The sequence below is a fragment of the Cibotium barometz genome, chromosome 63 (assembly GCF_041138505.1).
Source record: "Cibotium barometz isolate CiBa-2024 chromosome 63, ASM4113850v1, whole genome shotgun sequence".
Taxonomy (NCBI): Eukaryota; Viridiplantae; Streptophyta; class Polypodiopsida; order Cyatheales; family Cibotiaceae; genus Cibotium; species Cibotium barometz.
In genome coordinates this window covers 25,197,383-25,222,387 of record NC_141108.1, presented here as the reverse complement: position 1 = coordinate 25,222,387, position 25,005 = coordinate 25,197,383, and the positions used below count along the sequence as shown (strand labels likewise).

At 46.3% G+C, this 25,005-nt stretch overlaps 1 protein-coding gene across 2 annotated transcripts in view; it reads right to left on the bottom strand.

The window, feature by feature from the left end:
• Positions 1–25,005, bottom strand: part of LOC147603876 (uncharacterized) — a 157,509-nt gene that overhangs the window by 120,208 nt on the left and 12,296 nt on the right. For both annotated transcript variants that reach the window (XM_086796143.1, XM_086796144.1), the window contains exons 3-4: positions 17,604–17,697; positions 17,266–17,491 (exon numbers count right to left, since the gene is read on the bottom strand). In XM_086796143.1, coding sequence (XP_086652269.1) covers positions 17,266–17,491; positions 17,604–17,697 — 320 coding nt within the window. The remainder of the gene's footprint in view (positions 1–17,265; positions 17,492–17,603; positions 17,698–25,005) is intronic.

The window sequence follows — 25,005 nt, the reverse complement described above, 5'->3', positions numbered from 1 at the left end:
TAAACTTGCACACAAAACACTTCAACACCTTTGAGGACCAAGAAAAGGAAAACAAACAGGGGGAGCTAGAGTGCTCCTGCAAAACTGCCCGCCAATCTTCCAAAAACCTGTATCAGCCCTCAGCATGCAGCCGCCAGTCACTGGGGGGGGGAGAGAGAGAGAGAGAGAGAGAGAGAGAGAGAGAGAGAGAGAGAGAGAAAGGGCATGCGCCGCAGCTCCAGCCCGCCTCCTCCTGCTCTTCAACCCTCTGCCTTTTCACCAATAGAGAGGTGCCCAAAAGCAGCCTGCCAGCCCCTTGTTTTCTTCCAAAAAGCAAGAGAGAGATAGAGAGAGGTGTGTCTCCCAAAAGTGGAGTAGCCTCCCAAATTAGCTTTTGCGCCACCAAAGGATATAAAACCTTTTAAATTAAAATTTCTTTGTCCGCTTCACACTTGGGGTTGTCCACACATGGATTTCCTTTTTCAACTCCAAACTGATGCCATTCACACTATCCACCATGCCCCCGTGCACACCTCCATACTATCCAAAGAAAAACACAGGGTCGTGACAGCACCTGTTCGCCAGCCTTCCGCCCTCTCTTGCATGCCTGTTCACCTGCCCGCCATTTCACCTGCCCACCTTCTCCTCCAGCCCTCCACCTCTTCCCTTTGCGGCCTTCCCGCCTTCACCTTCCTCCTTCCCCTCTCGGCTGCACACTTGTCTCGAATCCCCTTCATCTCTGTTATTTCTGCCTTCCAGCCCTTCTTCCTGCCCCTCCCGCTTTGTTGCATGTGCCAGCACCCATCCTCTTCGCTGCCCTCTCCTCCCCTTCCTGCTTTCCCCTCTGCCTCCCTCGTCTTCGCTTCCCTTCTCCTCCACCTTGCTCAAGTACGGATTACTCTTAATCAAGGTTCAAGTCAGCCTTTTTTCCTGATTAGCATCATGGCTAATCGCTCCCTCCGGCCGAGCGAACCATCCATTTCTCTCAAGATGAGCTTGCAGCCCACTTTGCCGAAATCGAGAAAGACTCCAAGATGACGTTCATTGGAAAAATCTTTGGCTCTCACCCCTGACATATCTAAGCCCGTGACTAGGTGCCGGCAGCATTGTCTTCTGACTTCACGCTCCATTTTAAAGATGTAAGGCTACTTGGGAGAGGATTCTTCCAAGTAAATTTGACACAGAGAAGGTAGCAGTGCTCAAGGGCAGTCCTTTCCCTTTGGAACCACATCAGTCACGCACAAGGGAGGTGGCGATTTAGAGACTAGAGTCAGCATCTCGAGGTTCCCACATCCTCAAGGGATGGTGTTGAAATAGCAGGTATGCCTGTGTATGGCAGGGTTCACAGTGTGGTGTATTTGCGATGAAGAGTTAGGCGATGACATTAGTCACATGGGAAGCACATGGGCTGATTGAGAGAACCATGGGAGGTGGAGTGATTTGTAGTGGTTGTATGGAGTAGATGAAGGAGTGATTAGTGGATCTAAATGCTCATTTGAGCAGGCTATAAATTGATGTAATGCCATTCTCATTTAGAGTGGATTAAGCAATGAGAGATAAGCTAATTATTGCAATAGTGTGCCGTTATCTTGTTTTAATGTTTTAATCATGGTAGTTTTCACTTCGTTTGAGCCTCCCAAAGCCTCACAACCTTGCCTCCCTTTTTGCAGGCAGAGAGATTCATAGGTCTCAAGGGGGGGAGAGGGTTAGCCTCAACATCGACTCCGCCATTCCTTAGAAATGGCACATCTCTCTTGCCTCCCCTGTTCCCCGCCCCAAGACGTGAGTGGCCATCTTCTCCCAGCTTGACATCCCTTTGGCAAGCTTCCGCATCCAGGAGGGCTGCCTCCTCTCTCGCTTTTGTGGTGGGCATCCATGGCCAGTTTCAATTCACTAGGGACTACCTTGCACACAAACAATGGCGGGTGTGCAGATAGTGGACATCCACAACCATTGATAGCACATCAGCCCCTCCCTCTTAGAGTTGCAAGTGACCTAGGAAAACAGCCGCTTTGTCCAGCTGTAGTGGGACCTACGAGAGTGGCAATAAAGAGACCCCACAGCACTGCCAGAGCACCCTGGATTCCCTTTTTTTGAGTACAATGCCTGGTTGGGCCATCACATGATGCCGCAGATAGATGGCAGACCTGATACAGCTGACCTTTCGCTGGCTCACGGCATCTCCACAGCCTTCCTCACCGACTTCGAGAGGAAATTTGCTGACAGCTTCTGCCTGTGGAAGGTCACCCTCTTCCTTTTGTTGGTGGACCACAGAAGTGTTGAACTGGGCATGTGGCTGGTGATGATCAACTGTCCAATTTCCTACAGCCCCTGTGGCGATCCTCGCAAGAGACAGCACTATTGCCTTTGGGATTGTTCAAAAGCATAGTAGCTTTAGTGGTGGATATTGTGGCAGTTGATATCCGATCCCAGAACCCACCAATTCATCACCCCGTCACTTAGGGACTACTGTGTGGGCTGCGGATGCAAGCATGGCACTCCTCCATGAGGCGGCTGGTGAGGCCTGAGCACTATACCTTATTCATTTCTAGATTATAGCTACTACTACCACCTCTGCCTCCAGTGACTCCATGGACCACCCAGACCCACGCTGACCTTCGGAGCTGATTGTGCACTTCCAAGCTACACAGTTGCTTGGTCAAGGCTTCTTCCAAGTGGACTTTCTTTCTTTGGAAGCTACCTCTCAGGTGTTGGCTAGCAGCCCCTTTCCTCTTGGCCCTAGGAAGATCTTCTTTCCGTATGAGGTGGACTTTGATCCAATGGTGGAGGATCAGCGCCTTACCCCGGCCTCATTGCGGTTCCCTACTCTTCCTCGGTCTTATTGGAAGCTCTTGGCTTCCATAGGGGCATCCTTTGGCCAGGTTTTAGAGGTACCGGCCCTTCCGTGCTCTCTCGCCTCAGCTTCCGCGGCTATTACCGCCACTTCTGATGGTGTACCCCAGGTGTTTGTGCTTGTTCCTTATGCATCGATTACTGACGATCGTATCATGCTTCAAAGACCTGACGGCTCTCATTTCCGCTAGAGGATGGAGATTGCAAGCAGACCTGACCAGTGTCGGATTTGTTGTTGACAAGGCCACATTGCTAGAGATTGTCCCAGATCGAGAGGCCATGCTAGGAGGCAACATGGTCCTACCCAGTAGATTCCTCCTACAGCTACCCAAACTCTAGTTGCCCCTGTGCCCTTGCAAACCACACAGCGTTGAGTTGTGGTTAGAGATGGCAAGCGCCCTCGGACCCCATACCTGCCCCTTTACCCGCACCCCTAGAGGAGCACCCCAACCCTTATGCAGCTCTTGCCTCACAAGTGGATCCTTCTTTGGAGAGTGAGGCTATGCAAGCACAAGATTTGGATCCCTCGTAGGAGGATATTGCATTACAGTTACAAGATGATTGTACCTCCAAGGATGATGTTGCGCAATCGCATTGTCATGGTACCTCTCCAATTTTGAGGACCAACCCTGGCTTTTCCCCGGAGTGAGATGAGAGGTAAGGTTTTCATCATCAGATGTTTCCTCCTTTTTTTTTTCTCAATTGGCCTTTGGCCCAAGATCCTCCCATAGTTACCAAATTTCACCGTTCGTAAACAACCAACCGCCCGTAGATGCTTATTTATGCACACGCAAGCGCCAAATTTCACCGTTCGTAGACAACCAACCGCCCGTAGACGCTTATTTATCCACCCGTAGGCGATGCCGTCGAGAAAGCACCAAGGAGGGTTTTGAACCCAGGACCTCTTGGTCCTAGGCAAACACCTTCACCACTTGAGCTATCACCTCATTGGTTTTCCCTCCCTTACCTATGCGAGACATACCTCCATCTCTAAAGGGAGTCCTTCGATCATGAGATCTAGTCGTTCCTACTCTGAGTCCTTACGAGGATTGTCTCATGGAACATTCAAGGTCTTGAGGAGTTTTTTCCGCATTGGCAAACAGATTGTCAAAACTCAGCTGCACAGTGCAGTTATATAGGTAGACCTATGGATGTATTGCTCTTGCAACAGCGTAAACTTGATGCTAGCCAATGTGGGAGATCAAGCAAGCTTCCCTCAAGACACACCTTTTGGTCGCCAGCCATTGGTACCAAAGGTGGTGTTTGTATTTCTATTTTAGCTGTGATTTTGCCTTGCATCATTGAACATGGTGTCATTTTACCTACGAGAGCACAGTGGATCCTTCTTATGCAAGGTGTTACTCGCGTTGGTATTCTCAACCTCTATGCTCCTAACCATAGAGGTGAGAGGATTGTCTTTTGGAAATCTCCCACTAAGTTGATGCCTCATGCTAACCATTGGATTATTGGTGGGGATTTTAACATGGTTGAGATGCCAATGGATAAAAGAGGTGGACATGAGGACTTGGTGCATCCTCTTGAGAGAGCGTCTTGGGAGAGGCTTATACTCTCTATTCATGGCAGTGATTGTTGGCATGAGGATGACATTTCGAGGAAACCATCCACTCTTCGTTATTCATGGTCTAACAGGCAGGATGTATTTATGCCCCCTTAGATCGATTTTATGTGGATGATACAGTGCTTGACAGAGCGGGCCATACTTTTATTGCTACAGGCACTTCAAAATTGGATCATTGCCCAAAGGTTTTGTGCATTAGAGATTCAAGTCGCCATGGATCAACACCTCAATTACGCATCCTTGATCGTTTGTTCTCAAATGCAAAGCTACCACATAAGATGCTTGATATTTGGAGATCTCATGATTTCTCACAGGCCTCGTAAAGCCTAGCCTCTGCTCTCTGTGACATTGATGATCTTGTGGATGTAATCAGAAGCCAAAACACAATTATAGTTCACTTAACAATTAGGATTCAATAGAACAACACAATAAAGACAAAGCTGAAAATAAAACTGTACTTTTTACACCACCATTGGGGCCGGAAGGGCCGTCCCCCCCTCAATACTATTGTATTTCTTGGAGTATTTATGAGTACAAATAGATATGTTGATTCAACTCTTCGAAATCAGCAAACATGCACGTCAACTATCCCAAAGAGCTTCCAAAAGCAAATCGACTTCTTCTATGTGAACAAAGGGCTGGTCCAACTCTTCGAAAATTCAAATATGCTGGTCGGCTATTCAAAAGGGCTCCCAAAAGCAACTCAACTTCTTCTGTGTGAACCAATGGGCTGGCCAACTCTTGGAAAATTCAAATATGCTGGTCGGCTATTCAAGAGGGCTCCCCAAAGAAATTCAACTTCTTCTATGTGAACCAACGGGCTGGCCAACTCTTAGAAAATTGCAAAAATGCTGGACGGCTTTTCCAAAGGACTCTTTGTAGCAAATCAGCTGTCCCCAAATGGAGAAGGCAGGTGGTCGATTGTTCTCTCTCCACGTAGCCACTTCACGTAAGTTTTCCCAAACACTTTCTTCCTTGCACATAATTTGGGTAATTAGGATACAAGCATGGGCACCCCAATAAGTTGGGCCTTGGTCACTTTAAAATAATGTCCTCGCACTTATTATTATGTGTGAACCTGTAAGCCTTATAAATTCAAAGGTTAGAATAAAAACATTAAAATAAATGAATACATCATACTTACCAACTATTCACATGCAATAAAACATGTCAAAAGATAGGGCAAGCTTCACGGTTCACTGGCAGGCATCCCCCCTCAGTAAGTATCACATCATAGCATGCAAACACACAAATACAAGTCACGTGAAAACAGTTTCAAATCTGCAAATATGGATGCATGTGCACATGTAATGGACAAAATCTCCCTTATGAAACTTGTACAAGATATTCTAGTCGGACACGAATCTGGCGCGACAGAATGTGAAAACCCTAGAGTGACGGTCCAATAGGCAAGACGCAATACAAACACGGGTCCTTCCATGGAGTGACAGTCCCATGGACAAGATACCGTCCTGGCCATACACGGGTGGCACGATACAGGCTCCCATCGAGATGACACAATCCTAGTCACACACAGGTGGCACGAGACTGGCTCCCGTCTATGTGACACAAAGTAATTGCCCGTTTCAGATGAGACACATGCCTAGTCTCATGTGAACATGGCACAAATCTGGCCACTCTATGAAGTGAGAATCTCATAGAAGTAGTACCAGTGACAGGGCTGCCAAAGTTTAAAGTGGAAGGTATACAGAGAATATGTGAAGCATGCCAATTTGGAAAGGAAACAAAGCATGTATTTCCACGTAATAGATATGTGAGCAGAAATGCACTAGATGTTGTGCATTCAGATGTATGGGGTCCTACGAAGACCATGTCTATGGGAGGCTGCAGATATTATGTGACATTTATTGATGACCACATAAGGAAAGTGTGGGTATATTTCATGAAGGAGAAGAGTGAGGTGTTCACTCAGTTTCAGAATTTCAGAGTTTTGGTTGAAAAACAAACAGGGAAATATGTAAAGTGCCTAAGGTCAGATGGAGGGGGAGAGTACTTCTCCAATGAGTTCTCTGAATTTTTGAAGCAGAATGGTATTCGTAGACAGTTTACATGCAGATACACTCCGCAACAAAATGGAGTTGCTGAGCGGAAAAACAGGCACATTGCTGAGATTACACGAGCATTGATGGAAGAGAAGAATATGCCGCATAGCTATTGGGCTGAGGCTGTTTCTACAGCAGTATACATCATGAACAGGACTCCAACTATAGCCATACATGATGTAACTTCAGAGGAGAGGTTTACTGGAAAAAAACCAGATTTGTCTCATCTGAGACACACACTCTCCCTCACACACACTCTCTCTCAAGCTTCACACACACACACACACACACACACACACACACACACACAGAGTGCACACCCCCACCCATCCTCACACTCAAGTTCTCCCTCAACTTTCAAGGCTCAAGCCTCACTCACTCTCTCTCTCTCTCTCTCTCTCAAGCTATCAAGTGACAAGGAGGCATCCATCATCCATGGCATCCTCCTCGTGGCAGTGGTTCTTCATGTTCCAACTACCCGTAGAAGGACGACAGGATGGACATGGTGGGATGAGGTCAATCACACCCCATCCCCTCATGGAGGTGGTGCACAGCCATGGATATGCAAGCTTTGCCCGTATAGGCGAGTGCGTGGTACTGACAAAGTAATTTTTAAGTGCCGTTCCTACCCCCGTCCCCGTTCCCTACATATGGCCGTCCCCCGCCGTTACCGTCCCCCGTCCCTTGTGACTATGCCTTCTATGCTTGTCGGCAAACCTCTTCTGCTTGTCTTGAGACCTTGCAATGGCTGTCCATACCTAAGCAAGGGCTATATCCAAATCACGCACATACTCATCAACTGCATTCTTTGTGCAAATGATGGGTGGCAAGACCAGTCTACAATAAATAATCTCAAATGGGGCTTTTCCCATGGAGGCATGCACCGTGTTATTGTAGACAAACTCTACAAGTGAAAGATACTTCTCCCATGCACTCTTTTGATCTGCCACATAACACTTTAACAAGTCCAACAAAGCTGAATTTGCAATCTCACTCTGACCATCCGTTTGCAGGTGAGAGGCCGATGAGAACTCAAGCTTAGTGGCCATGTTGTCAAATAGAGCCCTCCAAAATAGGCTCATAGTCCTAGGATCTCTATCCCCAATGATGGACTTTGGCATACCATGATGCTTAAATATCTGAGGAAGAAAAACCTTCACCATATGATCTGCTTTAATTGTTTTCCTGACTGGCAAGAAGTGAGCTTGCTTGCTAAACCTGTCTACAACGGTCCAAATAGCATCATTCCCTTGCGCGGATCTAGGAAAGTCAATAATGAAAGTCCATAGTGATATTTTCCCATGGCTACGAGAGAATAGGCAAAGGTTGAAGCAAATATGGAGGCTTTTGCCTATCAAATTTCACCTTTTGGCAAGTGATACATGTGCATACATAAGCCTCAATGTCATTATGCATGGTTGACCAAAAGAAATATCTCTCTATCATGCGTGTCAGGTAAAATACCTCTACAAACACCATAAGGTGGAGCGTGACATTCCTCCATAACCTTTGGACACATATCCTTCAGCGTCTTGCCTTTGGGTTTCAAAGAAGCTTATCGCAGGACAAGGCTACTATGAGGGCGAATCACAATTGTGAATCCCTAAAAGATCCAACCATTCCCTCGTCTACAAGCACCCAAAGCTCCTCATCCCCAATGTCGGCAACATGTTCGCCAACCTCAAGCTTACAGGGTACAGGACCAACGCAGACCTAAGCGTTCTTCACAAAGCTCCAACCCTCATCTTACCCCTTAGGTGTACCCAAAGACAAATCTCTGGTGGATCCCCAAACCTCTCCTATACAAGCCCAACACTTCTACAAGGGCAACCATCATATTTGGGTCCCCAAATCTCCGCAACCTCAACCACAACTCTGGCCAATTCCGAATGGTTTCGACCTTAGCAGGATCCATTCAAACCCTCGTCAGCAGCTTGTCTGAGGTGCGGCCACCCCCAGGAGTCTCAGTGACATTGCCTTTAGGATTGGCCTAAGGCTTAGCAGATTTGGCAGCGGATTCTCCGCATCTTCGCTATGGCCAGGGCATCGACCCGGATCATCACGTGGGGTACTGTCGCTTGGGCCACCGAGGGTAGAGTGGTCAAGACTTACGAGGAGGATGAAGGAGGCCTTGCTCTTCAAGTCTTCCACCATCATATTGCAGTTGTACGAGTCACAGCCCCACCTACAGGTGTTTGGCGACCAAGCTCATGCCAGGGATGGGAGATTTACAGTAGCATAGCAGCCTCACACATCTGGCGTGCTAGATGTAGCGAGGCCATCAAGGGTACCCACACTTCGCCGTCGCTGAGACTATCAAGAGCATATGGCTCGCCATCATTCACACCCTCCGTGGTCAGTGGGGGAAGCTGCAGGGAGGTTCTAACCGCATGCAGAAGCGGCAAGAAGCCTTCTTGAGACTTTGGAGGCTTGGCCCTTTCCTAACAGATAGAGGCGGTGACCCCATTTGGCATTAGAGACCATATGTGTGGTTGTTTCCCCCCCCCCCCCTCCCCCTGTATGAGATAGCCTTCTCCTCATAGAGCGGCCAGCCGGAGGAGAAGCATCTCTTCCCCTTATGATCACTTGTTTGCCGCCCTTATATGAGGCGAGTTTGTATTTATCCCTTCGTGGTTGTACTTAGCCCTTCGTGGCTGTTTTTTCTTTAACTAATTGCAGGATCTCTTTCCAAAAAAAAAAAGGGATGGAATCCCCCTCTTTGCCAGCATCAATGACATGCATGCGGCCTATATGCAAAAAAAGTGATCCTATTTGTTTTGTGCTCTTTGCGGGGCTCAAGCCTATGATGCCATAGCTTACCAAGCAATACATCACATCCAATCAAAGGAGCAATCAAGAAGTGCTCATGATCTAGATAACCTTGTATGTGTATGCGCAATTTCCCAATAAGAGAAGTAACTAGCACCTCTTTACCAACAAAGGCGGCCTCTACCTCAATCTGAGATCCCATGCTCCCAACCTCTATGCCCAAGGCGGCTGCCATCTATGTAGAGATATGAAGTTATCCATTGCACAATCATCAAACATAAACAAGGCGAGCTGATCCTTGCTTTGCCCGCAAGCTTTGCATACCACTCTCTTTGCCATCATGCTCAGTGCTACCTTGCACATCAAGAACAACATGCACATTGACCTTAGGTTGCTTGTCCTCTTGCTTTTGCTTGCGGGTTGGGCATTGCCTAAACATGTACTCTTTGCTACCACATGAAAAGCATTTCCCCTCTTTCACATATTGCTCTCTTTGCTCGGGAGTCAAGCCAAACTTAATCTTCTTTGTCCCATTGTCCTTAGATGAGGTATTTTCAGCTTTACCTCCCTTTTGGGCTTCCCGAAAGTTCTTTTTAGGTGGCTGTCCACCTTTTTGCAGGTTTGGGACAGCCCTCTCTTTGCCCTTGGAACCTCCATTATCTTGCTTAATTTTAAGCACCAATTGCTCCATAGCAAGTGCAGATGCTATGAGTTGCTGAAGGGTGTGTTTCGGATGCAATTCAATGCCCGAATGATAGGTTGGTTGCAACCCGACGCAAAACTTCCTTCTCTTCTCAACTTCGGAGAGATGCATGAAGGGAGTAACCTCAAGCAAGACCTTCCAAAACTTGTTTACATGCTGTTGCAGACTCTCATTGTCTGTCTGCTCAATTCTATTGCTCTGCATTTGGAGGCAAAAATTGGGCATACAACCTGTCCTTGAACTCTTTCCAAGTGCAAATGGGATCTTTGGCGGTCTTTTCGGTGATCCACCAATGTCCGGCTATTCCCTTCAAGAACATGCTTGCATGGCGGACTTTAGACTTTTCAGTGAAGTCCTCACCACTGAAAGCAATGTCAAATTGTGCCACAAATGCTAGCACCTTAGAAGCATCATATTCCCCATGAAAGGCATCAAACTTGACAGACTTATCACTTGCCTTAAACTCCTTGAGATTTTTGGCATGTGACTTATGCTCTTCCCTCTTACTCTTCCCCTTATCCAACGGGACAGCCCTCTCTGCATGGGCTTCATAGGAAACCAAAGGAGTTTCACGAGGCACAGTGGCATGTGCTCTATAAGCCTGTGGTCCAGATGCATGTGACCTCCCTGGATGATGCAATGTCTCACCACGAGATAACTCAATGGGCAAAGTTTTTCGGCTTGCATGCCGACCACTCTCAACATGAAATACATGCTTTGAATCCACTTGGCCATTATGCCTCCACTGCCTCCAATATGCACATACATGTTTCCTCTTGTCCCATGCGGAGTAGATGCATGGCAAGAAGTGACTGACACCTCTTCCCTGTGCACATAAGATCTCAACCGTTGTGATGCTGGGTCAAACAAGGTGGATTCTTGACTCCCCATCCTCTCCCTCTTTGTGATCACTCTTTCGGATGAGATAGGAGAGTGCCAACTCCCTTGGCTTCTTGCCCACTTCATGAGCCATGGACTCAAAGGTCATATCCACCATAGCATCAGCTTTCTTTGCTTCAATGACACTTTATACATGAGGATCTTCATGCAAAAATTTCATCTCTTGCTCCTTTGCCTGCAAAAGCTTCTTCATCTGTTCCAATTCAGCCCTCAATGCATCGGGCTAATCCTCATGCATAGGCTCTTTTCCACGGGACGACTGTCCAAACAAAACACGATCATAAACCCTCTAAAGGGGTTTGTGCCTTCCCTGCAATGCATCAAAATCTCGCTAGGCACTTGATTGACCCCTTGAATTTGGCACTTCCAAACGATTGCCTTGGCTGTCAATTGGGTCAAGTGTCTATGTGATTGCTTCCGATTTCAAAACACCGTGTCCCCTCTTGAGAAAGAGAGATGATCGGGCTTTGATACCGATGTAACTGCACCCAATGATCTTGTGGATGTAATCGGAAGCATAAACACAATTCTAGTTCACTTAACACTTAGGATTCAATGGAACAACACAATAAAGACAAAGTTGAAAATAAAAGTGTACTTTTGACACCACCATTGGGGCCGGAAGGGCTGTCCCCCCCTCAATACTATTGTATTTCTTGGAGTATTTATAAGTACAAGGTACATGGGCCTACACCAAGCCAGATTTTTCCATAACAGAATCCATGCAAAATGAAAATCACAAACCAGGCAAATGTTCTTGTCAAGTAGGGAATCTATGGATGAAGAATCTGATCACGAGCAATCTCCACCTTTACTGGGTAGAGTTAGGTGGTCACCTGGTGTTCCGGGACCATGCACAAACAGGCACTCCCGTACTAAGTATCACCTACACCCTTCCCGGTGATAGATATGCTGATTCAACTCTTCGAAATCAGCAAACATGCACGTCGGCTGTCCCAAAGAGCTTCCAAAAGCAAATCGACTTCTGTGTGAACAAAGGGCTGGTCCAACTCTTTGAAAATTCAAATATGCTGGTTAGCTGTTCAAAAGGGCTCCCAAAAGCAATTTGACTTCTTCTGTTTGAAGCAATGGGCTGGCCAACTCTTTGAAAATTCAAATATGCTAGTTGACAGTTCAACTCTTTGAAAATTCAAATATGGGAATGCAGGGAAGCACAGAGGGTTTGGTTTGCGATTGCACACCTCTTTGGTAGGATTAAGAAGCGGTATTTTCTTACACGGAATAAGTTATCTGAGAAACATATGAGATGGGCAAACTTCCTATCTATGTTTCTTTTTCCTATCTATCTACTCCTGATGTAGTGGCCAATGCACTATCCCAAAGGCCTCAAGTAAGAGCTATTACAATAGCCTATCATCAGGACTTACCAGATATGCAAAATTCTTATCATACAGATGATGATTTTCAGCATATATGGGCTGGTTTTCAGCAAGGTATAGCAGCCCCAAATTACTCCATACGTGATGGGTATTTGATGTTTCATAATCGCTCATGTGTACATAAGGATTTGAGGCAGAAAGTGATGGATGAATGCCATCCACCGCCTTATGCAAGGCATAGAGGAATCCTTGCCACTACACACACTTTGGAGATAGACTTTTTCTGGCCAGGAATGCGTAAAAACATAGATGATTGTGTGCGCCAATGCATGGTTTGCCAGAAAGTTAAGTTTGACAAGCATAAGACTCCAGGGTTGCTTCAACCGATGCCGATTCCAAATCAACCTTGGGAGAGTATTGCCATGGATTTTATTACAGGTCTTCCTAAGACACAGCAAGGGAATGATGCCATCTCGACAATTGTGGATAGGTTCAGTAAGCAGGCACATTTTATTCCAGTACGGAAGACCATAAAGCCAGAGCATATGGCAAAGATATTTACGGCACAGGTTTTCAAGAATCATGGTATGCCAAAGACGATTGTGGGGGATCGTGATCCTCGCACCACAAGTCTCTTTTGGCGAGCATTGTTTGATAACATGGGAACGAAGCTGAATTTCTCTTCTGCATATCACCCAGAGGCAGATAGGCAGAGTGAGACTGCAAATTCAACAGTGCTTGATCTTTTGAAATGCTATGTAGCTAATCGCAAATCGGATTGGGAGAAGTATTTGTCACTGGTAGAGTTTGCTTACAACAATACAGTGCATACTTCTACGGGCAAGGCGCCCTTTGAGATTGTTTATGGCAAGATTATTTTGCCACCTATCCTTTACACGAAGGATGAGATATTTGCAGCAAATGAGTATGTAAGGGATTTGGATATGGCCTTTGCACAGGTCTGGACAGCCATACAGAGATCCCAGGATAAGCATAAGAAAGCTGCAGATAAGCATAGAAAGCAATTGGATTTAAAGGATGGAGATAAGCATAGAAAGCAATTGGATTTGAAGGATGGAGATTGGGTTTTATTGAAATTCCAAAAGGCTCGCCTTCGCAAGCAAACTGGGAAAGATGGTAACTATCCGAAGCTATCTTGCAGGTAATATGGACCATTTCAGATCTTGGAAAAGATCAATGAGGTAGCTTACAGGCTGGTGTTGCCAGATCATTGGCGGATTCATAATGCTTTCCATGTCAATCTCTTGAAGAGATATGTTGGTCCTGAACCAGTGGAGCCCGTTATCAAAGATTAACCAGAGGTTGCTGAGCTGGAAGAGGTATTGCAGCCTGAGCAGATTGTTTTTCACAAGGAGCGGAAAGCTGCTAGAGGCAGGCTTGTCCATAAGTACCTTGTGAAGTTCAGGAACTATCCAGCACTTGATGCGAAGTGGATGGACGAGGCATATTTTAAAGATTATCCAGATCTTCTTGCGGCCTACTTGGAAGCTTTTCGTTTTGCGGGCAACTGATTAGAAGCTGGGGGGAATGTCACCACTTCTCTGGCAGACGTCTAAAATGATGTCATGATTGAATACATGTGGAAGGGCTCCATGGAAGGATTGGTATCCTGGTGTGAGTTCCTGGCATGATTTATGAACTCATGGAAGGGTGGTAACCCTGGTGAGTTACTATGGACTCATGGAAGGGTGGTTACCTTGGTGAGTACTTTTTGGTCCTGTGTGGACGGCACTTGTGAACGGGCTAGTTGGATGTACAAGATGTAAGTTGGGAGATTTCATCCACTATGTTTGTGCACCAGCATATGTATGTGAGTTGCACATCCATGGATGACTTGTTTTTGATGCCTGGACATTGCTTGGTATTTTGCCTTGGACACCGGGGACGCCTGGACAACCCGTGGTTACGCGTGTGCACACTTGTTTGGGACTCATATGGTTTCCTTATGTGTTTTGCAGGTGGTAAGTGTGCACACTTAACCCAATTTATTCATTATTTCATGTTACTAAGGTTTATTGGGTGCAGGGTTCACATTCACTTAAGTGTGGGCGGACACACTTATAATTTTATAAGTGAGTTCACATCAGGCTAGACTATTTTTAATGAACCAAGGCCAATTATGAGAGATGGGCACCCGGGCACTCCCAAATAGCTCCACGAGTTGCTATTCTGGGTGTGGGAGGGCCAAAGTAGGCAAGCCCTGACTTGTAGAGTACTCATCTGGAAGTCGTGGGCTGTTAGGAGCTGTTTGGACAGGAAAAAAAGCAAGTTTACTCATTTGCATGAGCTACAGGTGCAGTACATGCCAAGAGCAAGAGTCCCAGGGCTGGCTGGCTGCTATCTCTCTCTTTACAGGGCAGGCCGACTGCATCTACAGGGCTGCAGGCTGTTAGATTTGGTTCCAGAAGCTTGCGCATGGCTGTTGGGACTGTTTTTGTGCTTCTCTGCTGAGAACAGGGCTTGGACGGAGTGAACAGAGCCTCAACAGGAGCTGGCCGACTGTAATAAGGACCATTATTGGCTGTTTTTACAGGTTTGCAGGAGGTTTCTCGTGACGAAACTTGAGCAAACATGTCCCTAGACAAGTACCAGGCCTAGGGATGCAATTTGGTGGAACCTATGAGTGGCCAATGAGCCAAAACCATGGCTGGTTACTGTTTTGCAGGTTTGGGACAGCACTTTGTTAGAGGGTTGGTGACCGCTCTATCAAAGAACAGGAGTGGTTGGTGATCACTCTACCCTGGTTGGTGACCGAGGGTATTCTACAAGAGCGGTTGGTTATCGCTCAACCTTGGTTGGTGACCGAGGGTGTTGCAACATGAGTGGTTGGTGACCCCTCGACCTTGGTTGGTGACCGAGCAGTTGTAGGTAATGTGTTTACCTATGTTTTCACAGTTGGATAAATCTGGTGTCAACTCGATGAGTGTGTACTCTCCGGGCACCTACATCTTGTACATATAAATACTTCTGTTGGTAATAAAGATACCTTTGGGGGGCCGGGGGGGGAGGAGGGGCGCTGGCCCAATTTCAGTCCCTAGTGCTGTGTCATGTGCAAGTTGGTTTATGTTTGCACGATGTATATGCTCATGTAATGTTTCACAATGATGGTAAGCATGTATATGCCAGGAATGGTTGATGTATGTATGCTGTTTTGGTAGTGAATTGGTTCCGTATACACGTACCCATTTGTGACAACTTGAGGTTAGAGGTTTCCTACCAGGCAACTAGGCAACTGAGCCTTTGTTTTCTTATCTCAGATATATCAAGGCATCATCTTCCCATCTTATTGTAGCCATTGATAGAGCATGGAGAAGCATGAGACCATTCTTGCAACAAAGGCTTGCTAGGTCTTTGGATGAGGCTGACCGACAACCTATTATGTGGAACGAGTTTATTAGGGATGAGGCCGGTCGGCCACTTGGTGCATCTCGTTACATGCAATGGTTAGGATGGGAGAGATGTGCATATACACTTCTTGCTTGTGCAAAGTTTTTTCTAGGATAGACGTACCTCTGCATGTCATTGCTCTCCCAGGCCAGGAGGCTAGAAATTGCATCATCTATTCTATGATGCTTGGATGGAGATTGAGGAGATGTAGCATAGAGGGGATCAACCCAGATACCAGGCTCACTCCAATGAGGATTGTTGGTCGTTCGGGGAAGCACTCACGAGTGTTCATTGATCCTTCTCCTCAGATAGTGACTCATGGTTCTTGGTGTTTGTGGCTGTATGGTGGCAGTCCTATCAGATATCTTCAGTGGGATTGAGGTGAGTGGGAGTGGATTGATGCCTCCGATCCATTGAAAAGCCTTCCTTATTTCAGTTTCACGGTCCGGAATGCCAAGCTTCTCATCACTCGACACATGCATAGTATCCCTACTCTCAAGCCTCATTGGGAGAGTTATGACATCACTCCAGTGATACAGTGCAGATATTGGCATCAGCTTTGGCATTCATACAAAAGAAGCCAGATCTGTCATTTCTTATGGTTATTTTTACATGTTGGTCTTCCCACCAATCAATGGAGATTGGTTTTCGGTGTAGCACCAACCTGCCTGAGATGTGCAGCAATTTTGAGACTATACAACATTGTTTATGGAGATGCAGCATTGCACAACATATTTGGAGTTCTATAGCCCAACTTATGGGCAAATTGAGTGGCTACGCCATGTATGTTACTTGGGGGCAATTGCTTGGCTATCCCAATCTAGTCCGCAGCTTTTCTACGAGGGCACTGATACAAACACTGCTATTTTCATTCATAGAGGTATTGCCCAACATGGTTTGTTGCATGATGTCCTTCAATCACATTATACACCCCCCAGACAAAGGATTGACACCAGTTGGGAGATTGTTGCCAATATTACAACATGGCAGATCTAGAGAGCTAGATGCACGAAGGCTATTGAGAGTGTCCATATTCTTGAGTCTCAATGCATTAGCATTATATGGGGTGGTATCATCCATATAATGCATTAGCATTACATGGGGTGGTATCATCCATACTCTCATGGCTACTTGGGCTCATATTCAAGGGTCCTCTCGTTTCGCACTGGCAAAGCACGTTGTATTTATGCGGGAGTGGGACCAAGGCATTTTCTTTTCCTCCAGTCCCACAGGTCTTTCATGGCACCATGATGCTACTTAGCAGATGAGATCACCTTACATATTGGGGTGATTCTATTCTATTCCAGCTTATAGTCGTGATTCTTGTATGCCTTTTTCCATTCTTAATAGAGGTCTCTTTCCTAATTTTTTAAAAAAAATGGGAATTCTCCTGATGACAAATAATGCAAAGGCATTAAATCCCACACAATTTCCACGTATAGAAAGCAATTCATGCCTTCAAACATGACCCACAATCAGGTACAACTTATCAGGTTTCAACAAGCCATCCTACCTCAACAACCCTGCATCCCAACCATGTATGACAAGCCCTTAATCTCTAAATTTCACAACATTGCAGCAGACAAACAGCATGCCCCAGCAGATGCTTATCCAACCATCAATCACCCAGCAACATGCAATCTATTTTAAGGTTTTAAAAAAATGCCGTACCTTTTACTTCACTTTTATTTGCCTCTAGCTCATCAAAGGATGCAACAACCAGTACTTTTGCTACCAAAGGTTTTCCATCTGGTGTGCCGATACTGTTACCAAGGCCAGCTATTCGCACATTCTTTGTTCGTGGAGATATGAGTCTTGCATACTCATGACCACGCACCCAGCATGGGACCTGCACAGGCTCTTCTTGCACATTCAGGCCATCTTTGATCATTTCCTCCTGTCACACCCAAGTATTTACATGTATTAGCCAGAAACCCATTTCCTTACTCTAGGTTTTCATGTGAAAGTGGACGAGTAAGTTAACCTTTAACTCGCAAGCAACTAAGTACCTTTGTCCAGTTCAATGCTTTCTCCAGAGCTTTAGACCCACTTAATCGAGGACCAAAAGTATCAGTCATGTATGCGAGTCTTTCATATATATAACTGTAGATTCAAGACACAATTCAAGAAGATTTTTTTTCAGAAAAGAGACTTAAGTGAAATAAAATCATACAAAGGGAGATCTCAAGCCAAAGTAGGGAAATCTCAACCAACTGGGGGCACTACACGGTGACCCCCCGTAGGAGTGGAGGAGAAGAAAATACCCTGGCTCCACTCTCTCATAAATCTGTTGTGTTTTGTCTAGCAACCCTAGAAGATCCTGTATGCGGGCCCAGGTGGCCAAAAGAGTGTGAACGATGTCACTCCATATGCAAATACACTAGTTGCAAAAACCTTATGTCATGCTATGATACTTGCAATAATCTCCCAGGTGGTGACAATACTCAGCGAAGGTGGTGTTGCCAAATGCACCTATGCATTGAGGTGCTATGTCGCACACTGACTCATGATCAGTGCTACACTTGTACAGTAGTAGATAGTAGTAGAAACCTGTAGGGATTTATTTTGTCATATGTTGCTACCACATTGTGAGCCCTAGTCCAGGGACATGTCAGGCACAAGCTATGTAGTTCGCATCTGAAGCCTTAGGTGCCAGTATGTGTCACTTAACCCACTTGGTGAACAGTCGCATGTAATGTAGTAGGGTATAACAAGCATGTATAAGCATTAGGTATCATAGGAATTAAGGGCTTTAGGCTTAGCCTTAGGGCTAGACGTAAGTGGGCTCCCCAAGAGCCACAAAGGGCCAGCCATGGGCCCCACTCGGTCAGCCCTTGACATTATGCCCACTCGGCCAGCATGGGAAAGCCCAGTCACAGCCACACGTGTATGAAAGCGCCTACATAAACAACATTTTCAGCCTGTCATGGACATAAGTCATCAGGCCGACATGCATATGAAGGGGCCAATTGCAAGTCAGGTGTGTCCTCCTAAACAGGCTGACAACATAAAGATGGTCAACTTATTGAGGGTGTGCCTATATAATCTGCCCTCAGTTCCATTCATTTAATCATCCGACTCTTGCATAATTCAGCAGTGAACAAAGCAGTTTCCATGTGTGCCGAAGTCGTAGGTCTTGTGCATGCATATCTTTAGCAGAGAACCCTCAGCGTGCTACAATCCAAGGCAGCCAGAAGTCATCTTCAGCATTCGTCCATCAGTCCCACCCTCAGCAGATGGGTGTGCATATTGGCTCATGAAGTGGCTTCTAAAGTGCCTTCAACCGCACGATGGTTCAGCTGACGTTTGGTCTTCATCATCCTTGCATTTGACATTCCACACTCAATGGTCATCAATAAGTTCTTGGTAAAATCTGCTTTGTAAAGAAGTTCTCCAAAGTAATAGAAGAAAATACTCCTTTGCAACAGAGGGCCTTAAGTGGGTAGTTGGGACCCCATCTAGTGTTGACTCTCCATTCTCTATCTGTAGTACTCTTATCTCCTTGTTCAAGATTTAAAGTGGATTGCTTAAACTCACACAAACATAAAGGAATAAAGAAGGCCTTGCTGTGTGTTACACGATCGTACCAGTTGCATGTTACATTGATATCAAAGCTTCTGGTTGTGACTCAGCTTGGCTACCTAAACTGTGAGCATCCCATAGACGGTAAAACTGAGGTCGGGACAAACCACTAAACGAGTCCATGTCAGGAGAAGAAGAAGAAGAAAGATTTTTAGAATACAACACCAAAGAAGAAACAACGCTTCGGCGGCAGAGCAACAAAGATTTCACTTAAGAGCTGATGGAGCAAAACAAACTGCTAAAGCTACAACTAAAACAAGCAAAGGAAGCATAAAAGCCTAAGGATCAGCCTAAAGAGCACTGTTCCATGGAATTTGAACGCATGCTTCTCCTGATTGAGCAACAAAGAAGCCGGGAACTTGCTGATGAACTTCCGGCCAAGGAAGCCAAACGTAGGGTTGAAGATCGGCAATGTGTAGAACTCGCGACTCTAGAGCATCAACATAAGCTAGATCAGGAAGCCATGCAACTCCAGCATCGGCAAACACTGGCACCTTTTGTTGAGATATCGAGCTCATCTAGTGAGGCGATGGACACCGATGACCCGCCTGGGGGATAGTCCCACACTTACACCACTGGCATGGTTGCTGAGATCATGGGTGATATGCAGCCAGTGGGATGACAGGCTGTGTGACAGCCATTCTAGAGACTGGCATAGTTATAGCGCCATCTCATTTAGTTGGGTTCACACTATAGAGAACCCTAGTATGTATTTGGTTGAGTACCTTTTCATATGGTGTGTACTCTTATCTTTGTATATGGTGTGTTGAGTGTTGTGTGAAGAAGAAGAAGATTTTCAGCCTTTCACCTTGTGTGTTCTCTTTTAGGGTTTTGTGAGTGTGTGTGTGCTTGCAAGAGCTCAAGCTCTCTTCTCCCCTGCATCTTTTCACCTTTAAAGGCCAATCTGATAGGGGCACTTCCCCAAATGGCACCTAGTCCTAGCTTCTCCACCACCCCAACCACCACCGTCATCCATGCTCAACCGAACTTTAGTAAGTATGATGGTAAGTGTGATCATTCTGCAATTACACAATTTATTCATCAGTTTGTTGCATATTTTCCATTGGCTAAGATTATAGATACACAAGACAAAGTCCACCCGGCGGCACCACCTCACTGGGGAGGCCATTTCTTGTTGGCAAACTTGGTTGAGTCTTCAGGTAGATCTGGTCACACGGGCATCGAATTATGGATGGGAAACCTTTGTGTTTGACCTCAAAACTAGATTCCTCCCACTCCAATACATGACTAATTTTGAGGACAAGCTTACCAAGCCTCCCAAAATGAGTCGCCCATGTTGACTTAATCCAACAAAGTCATCACCATGGCAACTCCTCAAGAGATTGAAGATCTAAGGAAGAAAAGTTGAAGCCATTCCTCAAGAGGTTGGAATACCAACATCAGGTTTACCATACAGAATTTCGAGCCTCAATCTTAAGAGCACAGAAACACCTTGGACCACTCCTCAGGGAATCCCATTTGGCACATCGTCCCCTCTAGAAAGCCCTAGTTCACTCTATCATAGACTTTCTCAAAATCTAGGAGGAGAACAATAAGATCCTGCTCCCTCAACCTAGCGAAGCAATCGCCTCCCAAAAAGTGAAGATGTTGTCCAGAATGCTCCGATCCTGGATGAAATCCGTCTGCGTGCCATGGATCAAATCGAGAAGGAAATGCTACAACGGCCTTGGTTAGAATTTTGTAGGCGGTCCCTAGGAGGGGTGATGGACCTCCACTACCAAATCTCCAATCTATAACCATCCCCCTTGGGAATCAAATGGATCAATCCCTCTAACAACCTCTCCAGCATGGTTCTCGTGATCATAATCTCATTGAAGCCACCTTTCATGAGATCCCAATGTCGGAGAAATAAGGAGACTGGAAGCCCATCTTCTCCTAGCCATTTGCCCCTAGGGAGTGCCATCAGAGCCTCCGCAATCTCCTCTACAGAGTCAACAGGAAAGTTCGAAGAGCAAGGGGACCCACCTCTCTCGTCTTACACGCATTCATTACATGTGAGGATAGAGGGGCACGCATGAGGAGAGTGGACGAAATATGTGGCAATGGCACTCACATGGGGGGATCTGCAACAATGGATCCATCCTGGCCTCGCTATGGATACCATCCCTCCGCCTATGTGGGCCTTCTATCCCAATGACCCTATCTCCCGCCTCGGTGCAAAAGGAGACTCTAGCATGGTATCTATACTCGACCCTCTGCTCCTCCATGGAACTTAGCTTTGTATGGGTTGCAGCCAACTGGACCTCAATCCATGGGCTATATGGGGTACTCTCTTGGAGCCACTGCAGGGAGGCTAAGCTCTGACAGATGCTCCTCTCTTACACTTGGAAGCTAGCCAATCTGCTCTGCGCTTGCCTCCTGTGATAAATTGTTGATCCCTCCAAGGCTTGTGTCCAAGGTGCCTACAGGTGAACTTAAGTGGAAATCCAGACTCTCCCACATTTCCTATCCTACTGCATATCTTGAAGTCATGAATGAGGATGTCTAGGATCCAAGTGCTCAAATGGCTTTCCCGCACCCAGCGGTCTTCAAGGGATATAATGACCCATAGGTGCATGATTGCAGAAAGTAGTGCCTGCCAGAATACCAATTGTAGGCAAAATGCATCGGGTGCCATTTCCCAATGATGGTTCAATGAGGGATGCTCAGAAATTGCAGCTCATACACAGTGATGTATGTGGTCCGATGAGGACACCATCCATTGGAGGTCATCTCTACTTCGTTACGTTCATTGTTGACCTTTCTAGATTCAGCTGGGTCTATGCTATGAAGCAAAAGCCAGAGTATTTATGTGCTTTAAGAACTTTTAGCTCATGGCTGAAATATCTGGATGTAAGATTCAAACAATACGTATAGATAGAGGGGGGGAATACATATCCAAAGAGTTTAATGCATATTTGTCAGCAAGAGGCATTTGACATCAGTGTACCGCCTATACACCTAGCAAAATGGTGTATTTGAGAGAAAAAATAGGTCTCTCATGGAGATGGCACGAAGTATGGTCAAAGGCCAAGGCTTGCCTCACAAGTTTTGGATGGAACCTATCATGTGTGCAGCCTATGTTCTTAACGGATGTCCAACAAAGGCTTTGTAGAACATCACTCCTTACGAAGCTTGGCATGATAGGAAGCCATCGGTGGCTCATATGTGTGTATTTGGATGCTTCGCTTATGCTCTTGTACCCGAGCAGCATCGCACAAAACTTGATGATAAGGTAGTGAACTGCATTTTTGTGGGCTTGGTTAGTAGAGCTGTGGTTTTTGTGGAGAATTCTTCTCAGCCCTTGCTTGAGTGCAAAAAACGGCCACATGTAGGCTCACAAGATCTCTTTGATACTCTTCGTCCTTTGTATGTGTAACATGCAGAAGCTTCATGGTCGAATCGGTAACTTCAATGCTCAGAATTCAGCAATCATTCATGATGAATAGAACGCACAAAACTATAGAAGACATGCAAAAAATAGAGAGAGAGAGAGAGAGAGAGGAAGAAGAGAGTATTGGGTCCTAAATACCCTCTGTAGGCCCCCCACCACGAATGGTGTATTTGCCTTATTAGAATGATGAAAATAAAGGCTGAATCTTGACTTGCAATGTTCACCTTGGTTGGAGCACTCCCCTTGGCTGTCCTGGCCCTTGGAACGCCACAATCCTTTGTGAATACTGAGATACTAGACCTGAATTATGTCTGGGCTTTTTATACCCCTTCAGGTTGTTGGTCGGCCACTTCTACAGAAGTTGCCGCCTGATTATTCTCACGACCAGGTCAATAAGCATTAAATGCTTATTTTATCCATCATTTCACACCATAAAGAGGTTGTCCAGCCTGCATATGCCCTGGCTGGGTGTCCAGGCTGCTGGGCAGCCATGCACAACTAGTGTGGGGCTGCCCCCACACACAATCGACTAGCTGGGCAAGGCCCTGGGCTCTGTCGGCTGTCTGGCCAGCGCCCCTAGGGCTGGCCGACAACCTGCCCAGCCCATGCTAGGGCTAGTGGGCACAGCATGGAGCCCTCATGGCCCCTTGGGGTGGTTATAAACCTCCCGCATGCCCACTACATGAGCACTAAGCCTTGTTCTAGGGTAGCCTTATAGGCTGGCCCCTCTTCCTACATGCAATACTACATGCATCTACAGAACTCGGTCGCAAACCAGATACTTAGATCATCTGATGTAACTATTTGGCCCTCCTAGCTCTATTTCCATTGATGAAACCCATGCCCGGACACTAGACAGGTGGAAGAAGACATGGGGACATGGTCCATAAGGTTTGATTAAGAAAAAGCACCATTCTTGGCCAAAAAGCAAGAAAAAAGCAAAAAGGTTGACCGCGAGCCAAGGGCACCATTGGAAAGAGGAGACTAAGCCAGACCAAAAAGCTAAAAGCCGCTCTCTCAAAATGCAGCTCTAAGGCCAAAAAGCAAGGCCCTGAAGCTAGAAAAGCAAAACAAGAAATTTTGACTAAAGTTGGGTAATATTTTACTATTAAAAAGACCAAAAGCAAAGAAATTGACTAAAGTTTGCCAAAAAGCAAGGCTCCCCAAGTGGAAGAAAAACCTCTTCATTGTGTTGCCATCTTCGTTGAAGCGTGGAGATTATCTTCTCCATCATCATCTACTTGATTATGAACCAAATCATGGAATTTTTCATCGCTGCCCGCTGATTTAGAGCACCTCCATCAACTGTTGTGCCACGTCATTACTTGTTCGTACAACTGTACGGATCCGTACAGTCGTCCGAGACTGTACGGACTGCACAGATTGAAAATTTCAGAAACCATAAAACTGTTACAAAAACCCTAAAATTTGTTTTTTGGAGGTTTTTATCGCCCAAACACCATTAAAACAGGTTTTATATCAGTTTTCTTGCCAGAAAGAGCTTTTCCATGGTTTCTTCATCCGAGGTGCGGCCACCCCAGGGAGTCTCAGCGACATTGCCGTTGGGATTGCCCGAAGGCTCAGCAGATTTGGCAACGGATTCTCCGCATCTTTGCTATGGACAAGGCATCGACCCAGATCATCACTTGGGGTACTGTCGCTTGGGCCATCGAGGCTAGAGTTATCAGGATGTATGAGGAGGATGGGGGAGGACTTGTCCTTCAGGTCTCCCACCATCATATTGCAATAGTACCAGTCACAGTCCCACCGGCAGGTGTCTGGCGACCACGCTCATGCCAGCGAGATGGGAGATTTGCAGTAGCATAGCCACCTGCTACATCTGGCATGCTAGATGTAGCGAGGCCATTGAGGGCACCTATACTCCACCGGCTGAGACCACCAGGAGCATATGGCTCGACATCATTCACACCCTCCGCGGTCAGTGGGGGAGGTTGCAGGGAGGTTCCAACTGCATGCGGAAGCAGTGGGAAGGCTTCTTGAGACTTTGGAGGCCTGGCCCTTTCCTCACGGATAGAGGCGGTGACCCCATTTGGCATTACAAAGCACCCATATGGTTGTCCCCCCCCCTCCCCCCCCCCCATGAGATAGCCTTCTCCTCACAGAGCGGCCAGCCGGAGAAGAAGCATCTCTTTCCCTTTGATCATTTGTCTCCCGCCCTTATATGAGGTGAGGCTGTATTTAGCCCGTTGTGGTTGTACTTAGTCCTTTGTGGCTGTTTTTCTTTAACTAATTGAAGGATCTTTTTCTCGGAAAAGAAAAAAGTCGATGTCGATGTCGAGGCACGAGATCTCTGATGCCGAGCACACCAGGGGGATGACCCACAAGTATCTCTCACCGGGCTAGTACCAGATCCAATATCCAAATCCAATCCAACTCTAGATCCAGATCCAAGTCTAAATCAAATCCAGGGAGCC